The sequence below is a fragment of the Hypomesus nipponensis genome, chromosome 23 (assembly GCF_054491055.1).
Source record: "Hypomesus nipponensis isolate SF chromosome 23, ASM5449105v1, whole genome shotgun sequence".
Classification (NCBI taxonomy): Eukaryota; Metazoa; Chordata; class Actinopteri; order Osmeriformes; family Osmeridae; genus Hypomesus; species Hypomesus nipponensis.
Window position 1 is genome coordinate 9,647,272 of NC_140383.1, and position 19,320 is coordinate 9,666,591.

The following is a 19,320-nucleotide window of genomic DNA, read 5'->3' on the forward strand; positions in this document are numbered from 1 at the left end:
GCCGGCTCTATTGATCACTCACACACTAACTGATTCATGAAGTCAGGTATAGATCTGCTGCACACGCACCACGAATGCCACTGTTGTCCTGTGAAGGGTCAGTGAGTGCTTGTTTTCAAGAATTTCACTTAACATCCAGGCGTGTCGGACACATGCGACACGGGAAGTCAAAGTTCACACCTTGGCTGAGGTAGATTCAGTTACATTTGTTTTTTCCTGATGTGAAAATAATTTCAGAAAGTAAATCTAAAACGTTCACATTGAGCGTTCCTGTCTGGAACTGGTTACTGGATCGACACTGCACGGTCAACGGGGTGAGAAGCAACCTGTTTCCCCTGACCAACAGAGAACACTAAGGTCATTGTGTTGGGGCTCCATGTGGCTGCAGCTAAAGCCTCCCTCCACAGGGGCCCCCTTTCCTGACTCTCTCCAAAACACGCACACACGAGTACAAACGCAAATGATTTTGACCAGTCTATCTCCCATGCAATGTTGATATTCCCATAGTCATATTAATATCAAGCAGCTGAATGTTGTCAAGCCTTATGACTGTCCTTCACAGAGCACGTTTGGGCAGATTTGTCCCCAGTGCCCAGTCTGTTGTGAGTGTGTAACCCAAGATGACAGAGTCTGGGGATCTGGTGGCAGGAGACTAAATCAGGTACTGGAATTACAGAGGGGGGAAAGAGGAACAGTCCTTGGGATCCAGGAGAGGGAGATGGGTGTGTTTGTGGTCGCATGTGGTCGCTCTGACAACATTACTGAGTCCCTCCCTCCGGTCTCATAGAAATGCATGAGGCTCTTCGCTACCTGAGTGCCTACTGTAGCAAGTGGACCCAACACCAGGAGATCAATACCCTCAATATCATGTAAATGTGATTGGATTGGAGAGCAGCGAGCCTGTACTACAACTCGATATGTCTTCATTGGGCTGAAGTCCCTCAAGGTTGTTTAGCAGATTTCCCTGAGTGGGCCTGATGTATTATGGGTTAGTGCAGTTCTACTCGAGCATGGACGGTCCCTTCAGAATTAAAACAAGCTTTCAATGCATCCTTGGACTTTCACTCAGGGAATGAACAGACTGGGAAACACTGAAGGACACTGCTTTGAATATAGTATGCCACAGTGACCATCCCACCCTTAGTATCTGGAGAAACAACTGTCTGTAAAATGGCAATGACATGCATTAATGGTTCAGGCTGGGCATGTTGAGAATCGTCAATGATGAAAACCTGTATATTTAACTCCAAGCCTCAAGATAAAGAATTGGGGGCGGGGGGCAGACAGAATACAAGCGGAAAGCCAGTTTTCTAGCTGTCTTAAAGTGCATCCGAACACAAAAAACGCACAGTCACCTTCAACAAGTGAAACAATTTACTGTGTGTCTAAACGTTAGGCTATAAGTTGTGTTAGGCTGTAGACCTACAACAATGGACTGGGATGGACGTTGTTTCAGCACCATCAGTGCTGGACCTAAACGAAGCGCAAATCACCGGTACACTGCAGACTCGGGTGAAACCACAGCAAACTACCCGCAGTGCCCTAAAAAACTCAAACACATAAGAAAGATATACTATTGATTACCAAGTGACTCTCCGATGTCCTATTGATAGGTTAGTGTTTGATACAATAGAGCTCTGTGGCCTATAACCTACCGCTAATCAATAAACACACGGTTAATGTCAGCGGTTCTACCAATCTATAAGAGTTCCCTCTCATCGCACAACACCATCTCCATACACTTACGTGTAAAATGTGTCGATGACTAATCATGAAACCGTACATTAGCCTACGCATAAATTGCCAACGAACAATGCGTCCTTTCCCTAAACCGATCAGGTCAGCCCGTAACAGTCCATATAACATGAGTTATTTTCCACAGCTTAAACTTCATAGAAAACAATTTCCATCCATTAATACACGTAGCGGCAATAAGAGCAAGGTAGACATAAACGTCCGACCATACAACACTACGGTCACATTTATATGTATAAATCTTCTTACCTGTTCAATGCAGTAGCTTCGCAGTAGAACTCCGTATTGGAGCGCAATGATTGACCATGGAATGCTGAGACCATCCAGCCCCTCCCGCTGCGCTCCCAGTACCGTAAATAATTCAACATAGGCGCTACCGAATTCATAACTGACTTCAGATGTAATGCACCTAGGGCTCTGTCAGGGAAAAAAGCTTACATGCTCTGGTAAAATGAAACATAAAGTGTATTATTGTTCTCTTCAAAACTGGCGCCGTTTGTCTTGAGTAAACATTAATCAGTAAGGTTGCTGCACAGCAGTAGCCCTATATCTAACCACAACACTATATGTGGGCCTCAACAATCAAAATTTCACACTCAAGAGACTGGTCATTGCCATCTTATGAGAACAAGGTTACAGATGGAACACTGTGATAATCACGGGAATGTGTCTACAGAGGTGATCAGGTTTCATAACTCATTTTTATGACCTGTCATCAGGATAGATCAATAAACCATCTGATTCAATATCCTCTGTCCCCCACCCACACCTTTAGATGAAGATACCCTTGACTGTAACTTGCCTGCAATTAGCCATCTGATGATACAGGAGGATGACGTGTCCTCGTCAAACACCTGGATCTCACCACCCTATACTGGTATTATTGGCCCAGCACAATATGGGGCTAACATAAATGAAGTTCCCAAGTGACATACGACATTCTCAGTGTATTATAGTGCTCCTTTGCAGTAGTTCTACAATAACGTTTACCCAAACGCTCGACAAAATGTAGCATTCTCATCAAATGACATGCAGAGGACTATATTGCCATCTGATGGTCCTAATGCATAATGATTGGTAATGTCGTTTGAATTATATTTTATTGAGGACCGACCCATCTGTCAAACTCCCGACGTTCAGACAGTGTATCAACTAAAAATGATTTTTTTTTTAATGTATCAACTGACATATATTTGCAAATACACTGTGTCAAAAACATTAGTTGATCTGATGTGAATCTAAAGTTCTAGGTATACACACATTTATATTCTTTGACAGTACAACATATTAAGACTTGACATTCTCAGCGCTTTGAACATCAATAAATATTGTAAAACCTTTATACAGATATTGACCTGAGGCTATCATTGGCTGTACTGCTAGTATGCATTGCTTTCTATTGTGCATACAAACTAGACTCCTAACTAGAACCACAAGGAACAGTGGAAGATTATTAAAATCATTCAAAAACATTTAGCAATGTTTTAAATAGAAAACTGTCCTTGCAAACACGTAGGCAAAACAAAACCCAACATTGAGTCTGACGAATGCCACAAATACTGGTATGGAAATAAGGTTCCAAGAGAATGTGCCAGAATCCACTATAGGGAGTGGCAGCATGGAGTTCAATGACGACACCAGTCTCTCGTCTCAGCCCTCTTCCTCTGGGGCGCTATTCCCCAGACGGCCAACAGAGGGTGGAGTTGTGCGGGGTGGGGACGAGGGGAAAGGGTTGGAGAGAAGAGAGCTGCTGTCCTCTGCACTACTCGAATCCTCTCCTGCCTGGTCCCAGGGAGGCCCTGTCTCTGCCGGCTCCTCTTGGTCCCAGTGCAGGGCCTCCACCTCCTCGCAGCCCAGGGGAAACACACGCTGCTCCCATGGGGCCTGCGGCTGCACCGGAGAGAGAACACACACACATTCATACACCAACACACTGGTATTAGAGTGAGGTGAGCCTAGAGATCGACAAGCTGGTGAGAACACCTTTCCCGACATTAAGGTTGACAGGGGAACAATGGATAAACTCGGACAACATATTCCTTCCTGTCACTTTTCCCCTTTGCTGTGTGTATGTGTGTGTATGGGGTAGCCTTCACACCCACACAGCAGTGAACGTCATGGGGGAAGCCTGTCACAAGCTCGGTTTGGGGCTACGGAAATATACCTGATCCCTGATCTCCCGTGTACCTCTGAAGACTTACAGGGTAATGGCGATTTAGATCTGGACAGCGAGTATTTCGTCTGCGATTGAAACCTGACCCGACCGCCACAGAAGTCGGTCGCCCCGAACGCGTCGAGCTGAAAATGTGGACAAACACTGGCCCTCGTCCTGCTCCTCCTCCACTCTGGAGAGCGGGACCGTCTTGATTCGGCTCCCGTCTCTAAGAGCCTATGACTTGATGACTCGTCCAATCGAGAAGCCCTCCAATCAGCCCAGAGTCACCCACTCCTCTCACAGCCGCGACACGAGCCGCGACCCCTCCCCCACGTGTCTGGAGGATCCCGCCAGCCGGTGGTTCCTCACCACACACTCCTCCCCCGCGCCTTCTTCCGCGTCCGTCTCCGGGTAGGTGCAGCCCCAGTCAGGAGGCGGAGTCCCGTGGCACCGGAGGCCACGATCCCACGCTGAGCCTTCCGTCCCCATGCTGCCGTCTAGGCTCCTGCTCCCAGACCTGGGCACAAATACACGGGGCATAAGCTTCTGGAAACACCCAACGTCTTGAGACGGCGCCTGGGAATGGATCCACTGAGGCGAAGCGCTTCACGGATCGATTTCCGGGGAGTGGACCTGTGATTTTGACATGTGGTGATGCTCCCTTGTGCAAGATGAGGCCTGAGGCCCGGCCTGCATTAGATATGCCAAACTATATATGCGATGGAATTCTAGTGAGGTTCTGTTTCTCTGGTTTTGGTGCGTGGTTCTAGAGAGTGGTGGTGTCCGGAAGGTTCAGGCGGGCCCACCTGGTGGTGCGTCGGTGCGGTCTGCTCTTGCCCCAGGACACCCAGCGCAGCTTCTCTCTCTGCTCACATCCCAGGTGTCTCTGGGAGAAGATCTCGTCACACAGGAGCTGTACCTGAACAGGCAACACACACACACACACACACGAGTCATTCATAATTAATTTTGTAGGAGAGAGAGAGTGCTGGTAAGGACAGGCATCGTAAGCATAAACGTTAATGTCCGTACCTCTTCCTCCTCCTCCTCCTCCTCTTTCTCCCCCTCGCTCACCTCCCGTAGTAAGGTGCTTACTATTCTCCAGCTATAGAAACAAGACTCTTAGATCAGTCTCTTTGCTCAAAAAACAATTGTGTCAGACGGGGGTTGTATAGCTTCCGCTGAGCAGTAAGGGCCTACTGTACCTTGGTGTGATGATATCTTTGTACTGGAGCTTCTCCACCTTGGTCGTGGCCGCGAGTGACATGGGGATGACAATGTTGTCAATGTTGTAGACGCTCTCTCCTTGTCGTCTGCGGATAGGGCCCTGAAGACGCAGGGGGAACACAAGGTCTGGTTAGGTTGGTGAGGCGGGTTAGGTAGGTCAAGTGGCTGAGGTTGATAAGGTAGGTGAAGTGAGTGAGGTTGGTGAGGTAGATGAGGTGGGTGTAGTAGGTGAGGTGGGTGTGGTAGGTGAAGTGAGTGAGGTTGGTGAGGTAGATGAGGTGGGTGTAGCAGGTGAAGTGGGTGTGGTAGGTGAAGTGAGTGAGGTGAGTGTAGTAGGTGAGGTGGGTGTAGCAGGTGAAATGAGTGAGGTAGGTGAAATGAGTGAGGTTGGTGAGGTAGGTGAAGTGAGTGAGGTGGGTGTAGTAGGTGAGGTGGGTGTAGCAGGTGAGGTGGGTGTAGTAGGTGAGGTGGGTGTAGCAGGTGAGGTGGGTGTAGTAGGTGAGGTGGGTATAGTAGGTGAGGTGGGTGTAGCAGGTGAGGTGGGTGTAGTAGGTGAGGTGGGTGTGGTAGGTGAACTGGGTGAGGTTGGTGAGGTAGATGAGGTGGGTGTAGTAGGTGAGGTGGGTGTGGTAGGTGAACTGGGTGAGGTTGGTGAGGTAGATGAGGTGGGTGTAGTAGGTGAGGTGGGTGTAGCAGGTGAGGTGGGTGTAGTAGGTGAGGTGGGTATAGTAGGTGAGGTGGGTGTAGCAGGTGAGGTGGGTGTAGTAGGTGAGGTGGGTGTGGTAGGTGAACTGGGTGAGGTTGGTGAGGTAGATGAGGTGGGTGTAGTAGGTGAGGTGGGTGTAGCAGGTGAGGTGGGTGTAGCAGGTGAGGTGAGTGTTAGGTCGGTGAAGTGAGGAGGTGGAGCCTACCTGCCCAGGAGGCTTGCGTGCGTGGGAGGTGTGAGGCGTGGACGTCTCCTCTAGCCCCTCCCCCGAGCCGTCCTCTGGGTCTGACAGCCGACACAGAAGGTCGTCCTCATCTAGAACAGGAAGCAACGGTCTGTTACAGCGCTTATCTGTCTGAACATGCAGCACACACACACATACACGCTCGCACACGCACACACCTTCCAGCACTCTGTGAGAGTGTCTCCTCTTCCTGCTCCCTTGATAGGCCTTCCTGCGGGGCATCTGGGACAGCCCCGCCCACCCGACTGGTGACACACCCCTGACCCCGCCCCCTCGATGCCTTCCATGGTGCTTGTGGCGTTGAGAAGAACCTGGAGTGACACAGCAAACAGTGTTAAATCATCGGGAATCCCCCTTACGCCGACTACCACCCCACCCCCGGGCATAACAAGGCTTGGTGAAACCATAATAGCACATCCCTAATGCTAATCCTTAACTCTCAGTTGGGTTACATTAGACAGATGACTCCTCACAGACCCACACACAATGGAGCTCTTTGTCTGCGGGCAGGTCTTTTGTAAGGAGAGCAGATAGTCTGTGTGGTAGGTGGGAGGGGTGTGACAGAGATGTTAGGGTAATCTGCAAACGTCTGAGCCTCATGGCTGAACAGTGTCAACTAGGTCTGAATCGGAGTTGGCACTGTGGCACTGTCAACCTGTAAGGGCCAGATAAGAGAGGACACTACCTGCACATATCCCTCGGGCAATTTCCCCCTCTGCCGGCTCCTCCCATGAGGCTGTCGCCGACAGAGCGGGAGAGTAAGGGGAGCACGGGAGATAAGGGGCAGAGGGACAGAGGAGGAGAGGCTGAGAGGACAGATAGCAGCAGTCAGGAGCCGGGGGTGGGTCTGTGGGTGTGATGTCGATCGTGGCGAGCTCAGAACAAGATCGACGTCAATGTTCACCTCCTGCCGGAGAGTCCCACCGGACCATATACCACAAGTTACACTTGTGTAATAATAACCTTTCACAGCCTAAACTGTAAAATATTGTGCGTGTGTTCTTTTGAGCTTAATCATTGGCCATGGGGGGGGGGGTCATTCACACGGGCAGGAAATCGACAAAGCGTCGTTTGAGTTAGCTCTCTTGGGGGGGCGTCTCAGTGCTCTGCTCACCTGACGCGCAGCGGTACTCCTTCCCCTGGCTACCCTCTCTCCTTTTATCTCCACCCTCCTCCTTGACCTCTACCAACTCCTATTCCCCCCCCGCCCCCTCTCAGCCTCGCCGACTCCTCTGCCCTGTTCTCCCCCCCCCCCCCCCCCCCATGAGAACAGGGCTTGTTTGGGGATCCTAGCTGGTCCTGGCTAGCAAGGGGCACTGGGGGGTTAATGATTGGAGAGGCAGAGTCAGAGCCTGTGTGAGAAGTCCCCTGGAGAGCGGCCAGGGACTGTTACTGCCAACCCGCCTGCTCAGAACCTGCTCTGGGGGAGGGGAGACTCACACCCCCAGCCCCCCGACAGGACACTGGGGCGTTCCAGAACACCACAAGTGTGTTGTTACATAACGAGAGGAGAGGATAGAGGACAACGAGGAGTCGGGGTGACGCGGTGTAAGCTCTCCGAGTGAAGCCTCCGCAGAGAGGAGCGTGTGCGCGCTAGCCGCTCCTTACCGGGCAGCGGCGTCGAGCTGAGCCTGCGGCCCCTGGGGCTGGGGACGGGGCTGGACGGCTCCGTGTTCAGCAGCAGGGGCCTCTGGAGCCAGTCTTCCCGGAGCAGGGCCCTCTGGAGGTGCTGTTGGAGAGGGGTGTCTGGATGGGTGGGGCACAGACGGCAGACGTGTTACGCATTCTCCCGAGCCAGCTGTGGGTTGCGATCCACGCACCTGATGTGGATCTGTTTTCTGAAACTGATCCACGAGGTCTTTCGACGGATCCACTGGGTCTGAATCGAATACACTAGGTCTGGATCCAATACACTAAGTCTGGCGCTGAAACACTGAGTCTGGAACATTTAGATTTGATCCACTAGTTCAGGAACTGATCCACTCGGCCTGGAACTGATCCACTAGGCCTGGGGCTGATCCACTAGATTTGGATCTTAATCACCAAGACTGCCTCTGATACATTAGCGTGTTCCTCTGACCCTCTTCACCCCACACAGGCCTACCTGAGGAGAGCGACAACACAGGGTGTGCTCTGCTGTGGCCCCAGCCAGGAGGTGGGGCGTCGCTGGAGCAGGCGGGGTCAGAACACAGGCCAAGGGGGTCACATGACTCACAGGTGGGGCATGAGGAGGAGGGAGAGGAGGAGGCGAGGTAGGCGGAGCCCAGTTCCTGCAGGAGGAGAGAAAACCGGTAAATACAGAGTACAGCTGCTGAATTCCATTTCGTCCATCCAGGCCACGATGGTCCTCTTCTTTCATCCTCGGTGGCTTTTTGAATCCCCGGGTAACTCAAGCCTCCCTTATCTAAAAGGAAATGGGTCAAAGAGAGGGGTTCTCTGAACCGGTAGCCAGAGGGATTCTGGGAAAGGAGCGGTAGAGGTGAACGAGTGGAGTGTCGTCTCGGCGCTCGATGAGTCACCGCGCCCTGGAGGCGCTGAGGCAAATCACGCTAATCAAACGAATTAAGCCGCTAAAAGCTTTCTTCTCGTTCCCTCCTTCCTCCCCCCCTCCTCTCTTCCCTTCCTCCCTACGTTCTCACCAGCTCGTGTTGCTCTGACGCTTGCTCTGGCTGGCTGGGCAGAGACACCACAGCCAGACGCACCGGGCAGGAGAGAAAGGGCCGTGTGTCAGCTTAAAGCCCTCCAGCCACGGGCTGAGATTCAAGGTCTCTGGAGATGGAAAGGCAGCATAGTCTACCGCCTCTCTCTCGGCGGAGCCTCTCCAAAGACTCTCCTCGGAGCTCGTCGGCGAATCATAATAGAACAATTAGGCCCCGTCTGCATAACGAGGGGAGGTGAATGACGCCCCCAGGGCCACAGCAGTCGTGACGCACGCCGCGGGTTCTCAATAACAACGCTCGGAGTCGATGCGCCATCTGTTCTCTAAGAGGACAACCTAGAGTTGGTCTAATGGTCTCATGGTCGTGTCTGGGGTTGCAGACTGTCTCACACAAGCTAGTCCAAACATCCTGTGGTGGAAACACATTTTAAGATGTTCCCTGGCCAGTTGTAGGCTCTTTGAGCACAACCAGCTTTTTGGCTTAACTCTAATTCCTATTTAATTTAGGGACCTTTTTCACCAAAAATGTTTATATTGGCAGTAAAAGCGGGTCTAGAAGTCTCCTCAGCTTGGAAGGTTAGGGTTAGAGAAGGTTAGGGCTAACGTTCCTGCAATGTAGACCTCACATGTCCTCACAGGGTGTTTGTTGATGTTAGGGCAAGGGCCAGGGCTGCGTTCTATGAAGGCAAGGGTTACCTGTCGGATGTGGGCGGTGGTCCCGTTCAAGGTGAAGAGCCGGGGTTTGTGGTAGGTGACGAGGGGCCGCGTCCGTGCCGACACACAGGAGGCGTCGGCCTGGAGGAGCTGTCTCCTGCGCGCCCCCCTCCTCCTCTTCGCCCCCCTCTGGAGGAACATGTCCTCGCCTTTCTTCAGGCTGCTGCAGAGAAGCACACAGTGCACACGCTCAGCATGGACCCGCCCGGCATTACACAGACTCAGCTACCAGTCACTTAGCCATCACATAGACTGTGAACCTCCATTGCACTTTCCACTATCAAAAGCACACACACACACACACGCTACGTTTGCTTGCAATCCAAACAAATCGGGCCCGAGTCCCTCGGGGCATCTAAATCCAATGGGTCCAAGGAATCCACGACAGCCTGAGAGCCGGGCAGAGGTCGGGAACAGGAAGGAAAACTTGAACTAATGATTCTGATCCAGATCTCTCCGGATGCAGTTACTTAGTTCTGTGGCTTGTTTCAACACTGGGGAGCAGCATGTTTAAACTCCGCTAGATGACTGATGAGAGTGCGCGTCTGGGCTGTAGCCCAGTCGCACACACACACGCATACACAACGACACACGCACACACACACAGGTTTGTGAGGAGAAGCAACCCTCACAACGGCAATGTCATCTCCGCAGACAATTCTATCTCCACTGAGATGGATAGCATGTTTCCGTGGTAACAGGAAGTGTGTGACCAATGCTTGTCATACTGCGGCAACTCCCCCGGACCCTCCTCACCCAACCCTCATGACCTCTCCTTAATGAGATTCCGGAGGCTTGAAAACACTCGAGATGCGCACTCTGGCTAACGGTGAACTGGATCTCTCAGCGTGCTCTCTGTGGTCTAGGGTGCTTTAATACCTGCCGAAGGCCTTCTCGTTCAGACCGCTCCGTCTGCAGGCGTCTTTAGAGACGGGAGAGGAGGAGGGTGACAGGTTGAGGGGGGACATCAGGCTGGTGACAATCTGGGTCAGTTGGGCACTCTGTGGGTACAGATATCCCCTGTCACAGACACGCCACGGTACCTCAGCCAGCATGTCACACGCTAACACATCAGGGAAACGGGGACCTTCAAAATGGTATGCTGCTTGAACGAGTGTGCGTGTGTCATACGTGTGTGTGTACCTGTCTCTCTATGTTCCGGAGCAGGCGTGTGGGGCTGCTGGGCTCGGTGTCCGAGGCCAGGTCTCCATGGCCCCCTGCCGTGAAGGACAAGCCTGCTGTCTCTGTCAGCAGGGTCTGCTGGATCTGCCTGTCTGTCAGTGGCTGGGAGTCTGCCAGGACCACGCCCCCCTGAGACCACACACACACACACACACACCACACCACACACGTATATATGCTGCAGTTGCCTGATTCAATCAATCCTGCACGATAGTTGGGTCCATAATCCATCCCATAAATCTCTGATGTCACCGTGTTGCCATGATGGCAGGAGTGGGCATTGTGAGTGTGAATAAAGCTGTCTGGAGCCAAGAAGCTGTCATAGCAGCTGATGAGCCGAGACAACGTGAGTTAAGACATCAAAGCCAGATGACACCCCGGGGACCAAGTGTCACACCAGGAGGTGACAGGGTCTGCAGCCAGGGTTGAGACCAGGGTTGGGGGTGTGGTCGGCATCCAGCAGGTCCTGGAGGGTTACCTTGGTGGAGGAGATCTGCCTGTGAAGGTCGCCCAGCTGCTGGATTCGACCCTCCAGTTCATCTACACGCAGCTGCAACCAGGTCCACCGGCTGCCCACATCTGCCCTCCCCTCCTGCCAGCTCTGCTCACACCCAGACCTGCTTCTGGGAGGAATGGAGGGAGGTGGAGAGATCAGGAGAGAGCAGGAGGAATGAGGGGAGGAAGAGAGATCAGGAGAGAGCAGGAGGAATGAGGGGAGGAAGTGAGATCAGGAGAGAGCAGGAGGAATGAGGGGAGGTGGAGAGAGCAGGAGGAATGAGGGGAGGAAGTGAGATCAGGAGAGAGCAGGAGGAATGAGGGGAGGTGGAGAGATCAGGAGAGAGCAGGAGGAATGAGGGGAGGAAGTGAGATCAGGAGAGAGCAGGAGGAATGAGGGGAGGAAGTGAGATCAGGAGAGAGCAGGAGGAATGAGGGGAGGTGGAGAGAGCAGGAGGAATGAGGGGAGGAAGTGAGATCAGGAGAGAGCAGGAGGAATGAGGGGAGGTGGAGAGATCAGGAGAGAGCAGGAGGAATGAGGGGAGGTGGAGAGATCAGGAGAGAGCAGGAGGAATGAGGGGAGGAAGAGAGAAACAGAAATAACAATAGACAACAACAAAAAAAGGGGGAACTTCTTTTAGCATTTTATTCAAAATGTTGAAGGATTCAAGATTCGATTCGAAAATTCTATGAACCACATCAAATCTGTACAATACTTTCAAATGATCTGTTTATTTATTTTTTTATCTTAAAGATGACTTCCGAAACAGCAAGCATGTTTCAAAACACAATCCTTCAGTAGCCGAGCACTTAAAAGTAGTAGTACTTCTACTAGTGGCAGAAGATAAATATGACCTAGCTAACATGCTAATCAGCTGTTTTAATGGGCTCTAACAGAGATGGGGCTAGGAGGAGGGATTCTGCTGAGGCAGGTAAAATGGCAAACTAGGCCATAAATAAATCATTTGCAAGCTGTGTGCCGGTTTCCATGGAGGCCGTATGGTCTGGTATTCCTCTACCCTGGACGGTCGCTAGCCACACCAAGCTGTTGCCATGCCACTGCTCTACGACCTTGGGAATGCCAGGAACACCAAGCTTCAAACAGAGTAGGAAAGGTTATCTGTGGAAGCTAACAACAGCCGGTTTGTTTTCCTCTTTGACAAATAGGCCCATATCTTTTACTTCACCAACACGATATGCTGCCCACAGATTTAATAAATGTTGCTACAACTATATTATGAAGCCCTTGTGACATTCCTTATAAAAAGCAGGGATATACAAATTATTATTTTATATCGTCCCTTAAATGGAGGCTGACTCACTGACTCCCATCCTGCACCCGGTGTCTATCCTCCCAGTAGCAGCAGCCTGCCACAGCCTGGTACTGCCTGCCCCAGCCTCAGTTCTAGCCTTGGGGCCTTGTCTGACTAGTAGGAACATTCCAGAGATATTTACAGTTAAGTGGAGCAGCAGGACAACACACACACACACACGCACAAAGGAGAGAACAGAATCAGTAACTTCATCCCTGTAACCCTAGGGTTAGACACAGTGTCAACTGTCCTTTGATCACCTTCATTCCAGGAATTAGCCAAGGCTGTCCCCACTCCCATGTCATGTCCATTTGGGAGAGTGAGAGCAGCTCAAATAAAGGGTTGCTGGAGACGGAGTAGGCTAGACATGAGCCTCTGCTATTGAAAATTGAATCTCGGCCGACACCCAAATAAAGAACGTTCCAGCGTGAAACCTACAAGCGATGTAAGAGAAATTGCATTCCGAGGCTCTTTTAACTGACTTAAAGTCTATAACCCCGCTGTTTTCCCTCAAACAAACCAAACCATTTCCTCATCTCGCAAAGATGAAAACGACCTAACACCCTCCTCCACCCGGAGGAAGTCCCATTGAAGGAGCTGCATGCCATAAAACGTCTGGTCTGGCAGGCACGGGGACACCATTGTCGGCCCAGCATGAGGCATAAGCCCTCCACAAAGACCAAGTGCGTCAGCCAGGGGGATGCCAGAATCTTGCCAAACAAACCCCCCACCCCGGCCTCCCTCCTTCTCAATGTCCGCCCTCCCCAGAACTGTGTCAACCGCTGCCCCTTTGTCACTCACGCCGTTTATTAGGCCCGCACAGGAATCACGGCTAACATCCCATCTTCTCACACCCAAGCTACATAAATGTCACGTCTTTTCTCTCCATCCCGACATTCCAGCCCAGGGTAGTGTGGTTACTTGGCGATGTGCGACTGGTACCAATCTACCAGAAAAGGTACGAGTCTTAAGATTAACACTCACAGCAAAGGGTAAATAAGAACACAATTCTTATTTTTAAGTGAATTGGAGCCTACCAGGCAGTAGGCTAAAACAGGATAGGCACCTTTCACAGGTTTTGATGTCGTCTGCATACTACAGTTGAACATAGTTCCCTCATCTGGTTCAGGAGGAGCTCTGGGCGTCAAGAACTCTGAGCAGAGGGCCGTTCCATTCAGAGGAGAATAGGTAGGATGAGAGAAGAGGAAAGCGGAAGGCATGCATGGGAGGGCATAGAGGTATGCCAGTCTGTGCCCGTGCCCCTCCCCCCCCCTCCACCGCTGCTGGGAAAGGAGAGCCAGGAAACCAGACACGACTGTTATGACTGCAGGAGAGGGTTGTGGAGGAATCTACGAGGCCGACCGCTATCCTCCCAAAGACCAACCCATTGGATGGAAGTCGAGCGAAAATAAACAGAGGAAACGTCATTGGTATCCACAGCTGTAAGGACGGAAAACTAGACTTCACCACGTTTGCCAAGAAGGCCAAATGAAACACATGTGGAGCCCTTTGAGGGTGGAGCTGCAAAACTCACTCTAAAAGAAAAGGCTGTTTTTTTCCACAGCTGTCATTGAATGTCATTTAACCCTCTCTTTCCCTCTCTCTGTCTCCCTCTATCTCTCCCTCTGTCTCCCTCTCCCCTGGGCCTTTCTGTTATCTTCAGTAGGCTTTGTCCTTGTCTGAGTGCCTGATAACTATGCAACGATTTAACCTAGCCAATGAACTGGTACCGTTTTAATCTGAAATCCGCCCTTTTTTGACTGACGTCAAAGACATGCTGTGAGGAATTTGGGGTGGAGAAGTAAGGAAACCAAGAATACCAGAATACTCTGTTTGGGGTCAACTAAACAAATGCAATAACAAAAAACAGTTTAAATCATTTCTCTTAAGGGTTTAGGGTAGCAAATAGGCTTGTGTGTTTACACTTTGACTCAAACCCACGTACACTTGTTTTTATGGTATGTGATCTTCATACCTTTCCTCCAATTCATCCACTGTTTATGAAGCTGTAACAACCCACTGCGGCAGCCAAGAAAACACCAGGACTCCTTAAAACAAGCCCTTCTTAAACAAGATGCCCGTGGGAGAAAAAAAAAACGATTTACTTTTAAGATCTCTTTACTTACAATGGTACCGCTAGGTTTCTGCTTGGGCGTTCAGGCTCCAGCTCCTCATCATCAGAGCCGCTGTCTGTGGCATCAGAGTCTATGGCCTGCTGGACAACCCGCAGCAGTGCCTGGGCATGGCAGGCAAATTCCTGCATCTCTGTCAAGGTTGATGGAGGCGAGGAGGACTCTGGTACGAGAGGCCACTGAACTCTATTGCCCGGGGCGGGGATCTGCATATGTACCAGGAGTGGGTCGGGCTTGGTGTCAACAGGAGCGGCCAGGGTCCCTGTCCTCTCCTGCCTGAGCCTGTTCTTCAGAGCGTCCAGCTGGATGCTGCAGTGGCGGCTGGTGTGCTCCCCTAGCAGGGCCTGGAGCCTCCTCTGGATCCTCTCTGCCCTAAGAAGCAGAGCTGCCTGTCTGGAGACATGCCACTGGGTCTGGTCTCTCACTGCCCCCTGCACCACTGCAGCAGTCACAGGTTGATCAGGAGCCCTCGTTGCCCAGGCTTGAGCTGAGGCAGGTTCCGTGCTAACTACACCCCGCTGTCCCTCCCTCGACATGGTAGGTGTCGGCAGAGCAGAGCTGTACTGGCAGATGGTGTTACCCTGGTAATGTGGAGGAGACTGGGGGACATCAGGGCCATCTGCTCCACAGTGTTGAGGCTGCATCACCACATCTTGGCCACTGTGTTCAGGGATGGGCACAATGTACATGTCTTGCGTACCTGTTAAGGCTGCTGCCTGTGAATCCTTGAGGTTTTTGTTCAGAGAAATCAGGCTGAGAAGGGATCGAGAGAGGAGCACACTCTTGTACTGGCTGCTTGAGGCCTGTAGCAGGGGAGCCAGGATCGAGTTGGGGAACTCCAGGGAACCTTTGGAGCAGCAGGTGTCCAAGAAAGGCAAGGAGGAAAGGTTGAGCCACACCTTCTGAGAAAAGTTGTCCTCCATCAGTTTCACATGGGGGTCCAATTCAGGACTAAGCATGGCACTATCTGCCTCCATGTTGCTGGAGCTCAGAGGAGAGGGCAGGTGGATTCTGTGTCGGTCTTTTGTGAGCTTGGTCAAAGCAGGGGCCATTCCCTCTGACCAGAAACTTTTCAAACAGAATGGTGCTACTGCACCCAAACTTATGGTCCCTGTAAATAATAGGCAAAATAAATCCATCAGTTTAATGAAAATCTGTTTTTTAAATTAGTAGGCTACACAATTAGATAAGCAAACAATATGCTACATGACGCTGTGACTATCATCATTAATACTGTATGACTCAATGACACGTTTATCAAGCTCGTAACTTTGACATTAGCCTACAGTACTGTACCGTACTGTATCTGACTAAATAAATGTAAACTGCAAATTGCTCTCAATCTCTCACATTTAACTAAAATATGAATAGTTACGTACGTGTCGACAAGTGAGGGACACCACAGAACAACAGAACTACAATACAGTATCACTTAAGTTAAAATTCGTTAAGAAACGTCTAGGAATAATATCCACTCACCGGATGAAAACCGACACTGTCGACTATCAGAAATCGAAATACTCGATCATAGACCAAATACTTGTCCTGTACTGTATTCTTGAAACAGAACACACAATCTTAAAATCCGTGTAACATTAGTTCCAGGAAAGGTTAGATTGCTGAAAGTTAACGTGAGGTCAGTAATCCAGCTGGCTATCTAAAAAATTACGAAGATATTTCGCTGGCTGACACACTACCTAATTTCCAACTGCCGTGATAGAACGGCTGCTTGTTTCTGTAGCTGTTACAGTAGGGGCGTGGAACACCCGTGTGGGCGAGTCTATGCAAATATTCCTGCAGGTTGGACCAATACAATGCAGCGCATTGCTCATTACAAATCTGGCTAAACTCTGATATCACGCGCTGCGCCTGCCTCTGCTAAAGAACCTTAAGATGTGGTCAAAATAGGATAGGATATGTTTTTTTGTGATGAATTGAGATATATGTGGACTTTATAATCCAATATTTAAAAAGTGTAGCATGTTTCGTTTAAAGCACGAGAGAAACAGAAACATTACATTGCACAAATGAAGTCATGTATTCAGTTATTTTCATCCATCATTGTTGGTGCCCAATCGAAATAAAAATGGCACAATTGTTCAACATTTGACATGTGTTTATTGTGTCAAAGGCATTGCATTGCATTAACATGCATTCAATAATCAGACACTTTTATCCTTAGTAATGCCTACACATAACACATAATCACTGAAGTGCACAGTTCAAACAGTATTTCAGTGGTTCGTGCTAAGAAACTATTTGTATTTAGCAAACATCGTGCAATAATAACAATCTAAATGTCAAAATTAGGCTACATAATTATGCTGACAGAACAATGCATCAACAACAGTAATATCATATAGAAGATGGAACATCGTAAAATATGCCGCTGTCTGTGTTCACAAGGAAAAGCAATGACATAATAATTTCACACATGCAGAAAACACAAGAACTAATATCAGCGCATCATAAGATGTACACAAGCGTAACGAAATGTTAATTGATTGGTCCAGATTCTTGATTCGTCAAATAATAGTGTGGTCGTTACAGTGGGGACATTTTGGTTGGAGATATATCATTTGGACAGTGGATGAAGAGCAGCAGGGTGCCGGTGATATGTGACCCTGACTGTCCACTGGAGGAGAGAAGAATGGGCTACCTGCCGTTGACATGCTCCGGATGTGTCTTTGCAGTACACTGTGGTGAAGCTAGGTAGACCCTATCATCACACACAAGCACAGGAGTGAAGATCAAAATCAGTGAGTCACTTACAACAGAATTTGTTGAAGTATAACTAAAACATCTAACTTAAGATAGTATTCAAGTAGGCCTATCTGAAATTATAATTTACTATGATCACATCATATCCTCAAATGTATTACAACGTCACTTCTTATGACACATTACACGACCAAAGAAGTCAGAAATAAAATGTGTGTGTGTGTTTATGAACATATAAAGATAATATTTGATCCTACCCTATACCTTGCAGATTCTAATATAGGCTAATTCAGTCTAGTGGTAGACTCATCAATCTCATGGAGTAAGGTCCGGGCTACTATGAGGCTATTTTAGACCGTTTAATTAACATCATCTTATAGTGAGTTATCCAATAAAATGTGTTATACATACAAGCAGCACGTGTACATTGCATTTTCAGCTGCGACCAAACTCTAATGCTCTCTCGGTCGGTCAGTCGGTCGGTCCACAAAAACAGTACCCCCAAGACCTGTCAGATCGTCATTAACTTGCGTATCTTTGAACAAACATAAACAGCCCTTTGTCGAAAGAGAGTCTGGCCTACCCCAAGGTTTATAGTAGTCCCTGTCACGTAGATCGAGATCACTGTGTAGGAAATGTATTCATGGATGACTACATTGGAAAAAACATTGGCGAAGAACGAACAGAACAAATAAACTTGGCAGAGCAAGAACAGCACCCCCTGCAGGATGCCTGTGATAGTGACTCGAATCTGACTGTACAGTCGAGGAGAGACACTGCCGGCTGCTGACATGCTTCTGATGTGTCTTTGCAGGTAGCAAACTGTGGCGAAGCAGGACCCCATCATCACACACAGACAGATGAAGATGTATATAAATTCAAGAGGTAGGCACACAATGTATACATGGATCAATGTGCTTCTGCTGAAGCTATTTGGGCTCCCATTTTCATCATCTGTAACATTGCTCAGTGTGACGTTGTAGTAGGTAGGCCAAGTCCAAGGACTGGAACATTGTAAGGCAAGCGTAACTGTTAATACAAACAAAAAGAACAGCCTATCGAAAACCAGGGCCACGTAGATGATTGATTTAATGTTCTTCTTCGCCCAGAGGAAGAATGCCCTCTTGACAGGAACTATCTGGGTGAAATAAAAGAAAGCCAGCCACACAGAAGTTGACATGCTTGTTGACACAGTGTAGTATAAAATCCCCAAGGTAACGTAGAGGAGCTTCACATCATCATCATCATGGTCAACTAACTTAAATCCTATAAGAAATAGCAGGTACACTGTGTTGCAACAGACCAATGATTCGAGCAATATCTTCACCGGTTGTTTAGGTCCATCATTGTTGCTGGGTCGACAGATAATGCAGAAGGCGAAGAAAAAATTGGCAATTATGTTGCAAACACAGAGAGGCCAGTTGATTACAGAAAATGACAAGGCACTCATTGTTAAGGTTTCCATTTCTAAAAAGTCAAGTTCTTCTTACAGTGGTTTGACTGAGATGCTTGCTGTTGTGCCAGATACATATATGCTTTATGTACTCTGGAACTACGGGAACAAACTTTTTTACTTTGTGGACAATTTACATTGGACATGTAAATTATATGAATGTGACTCTGGAACCTGAAGGATCAGCTCAGGCCTCAAGCTGTGCCTGTATTAAACAAATGAGAGGGAAATGGTTTCAAGTTTCTGTAGCCAAGTGGTATAATGCACTACAGCGTATAGTAATGCTATCACTTTTCAGAATCTTTTTTTTGTGCTTGAATTATCTTCTCACGATTTAACTCACAAGAGGTAGGCTAATTCTTTATGACAGAAGCATCAGTAAAGAGCAACAATTCAGAGCGGCCAGAAGTTCTAGGAGGGCTCGTTAATTTGGAAAACGGTTGCGTTCTTCCATAGTAGAATGATGTAGATCTGCATAATCCGTTAGAGTTGTGGTGGTTATTTGAATTTCCTTTCTGTTTTAGGACATTCACAAACCATATCTCACCACATACAATGTCGTTT

General features: G+C 49.2%; 1 protein-coding gene across 2 annotated transcripts; it reads right to left on the reverse strand.

Annotated features, from left to right (window-relative positions):
- Positions 1-2,836: 2,836 nt before the first annotated feature.
- Positions 2,837-16,334, reverse strand: kansl1l (KAT8 regulatory NSL complex subunit 1-like). Of its 2 annotated transcripts, none has more exons than XM_084689833.1 (15): positions 16,062-16,334; positions 14,577-15,693; positions 11,121-11,262; positions 10,604-10,771; positions 10,340-10,461; positions 9,443-9,623; positions 8,192-8,357; positions 7,696-7,833; positions 6,246-6,398; positions 6,049-6,158; positions 5,116-5,237; positions 4,943-5,015; positions 4,717-4,829; positions 4,280-4,427; positions 2,837-3,645 (listed from the first exon to the last, which is right to left on the reverse strand). In XM_084689833.1, the coding sequence occupies exons 2-15, from the start codon at positions 15,632-15,634 to the stop codon at positions 3,406-3,408; spliced, it is 2,934 nt and encodes a 977-aa protein (XP_084545959.1). In that variant the 5' UTR covers positions 15,635-15,693; positions 16,062-16,334; the 3' UTR covers positions 2,837-3,405. The 2 variants fall into 2 exon arrangements, with proteins under 2 accessions (XP_084545959.1, XP_084545958.1); XM_084689832.1 differs by having other exon boundaries at positions 11,121-11,265.
- Between the last annotated feature and the right edge of the window lie 2,986 nt (positions 16,335-19,320).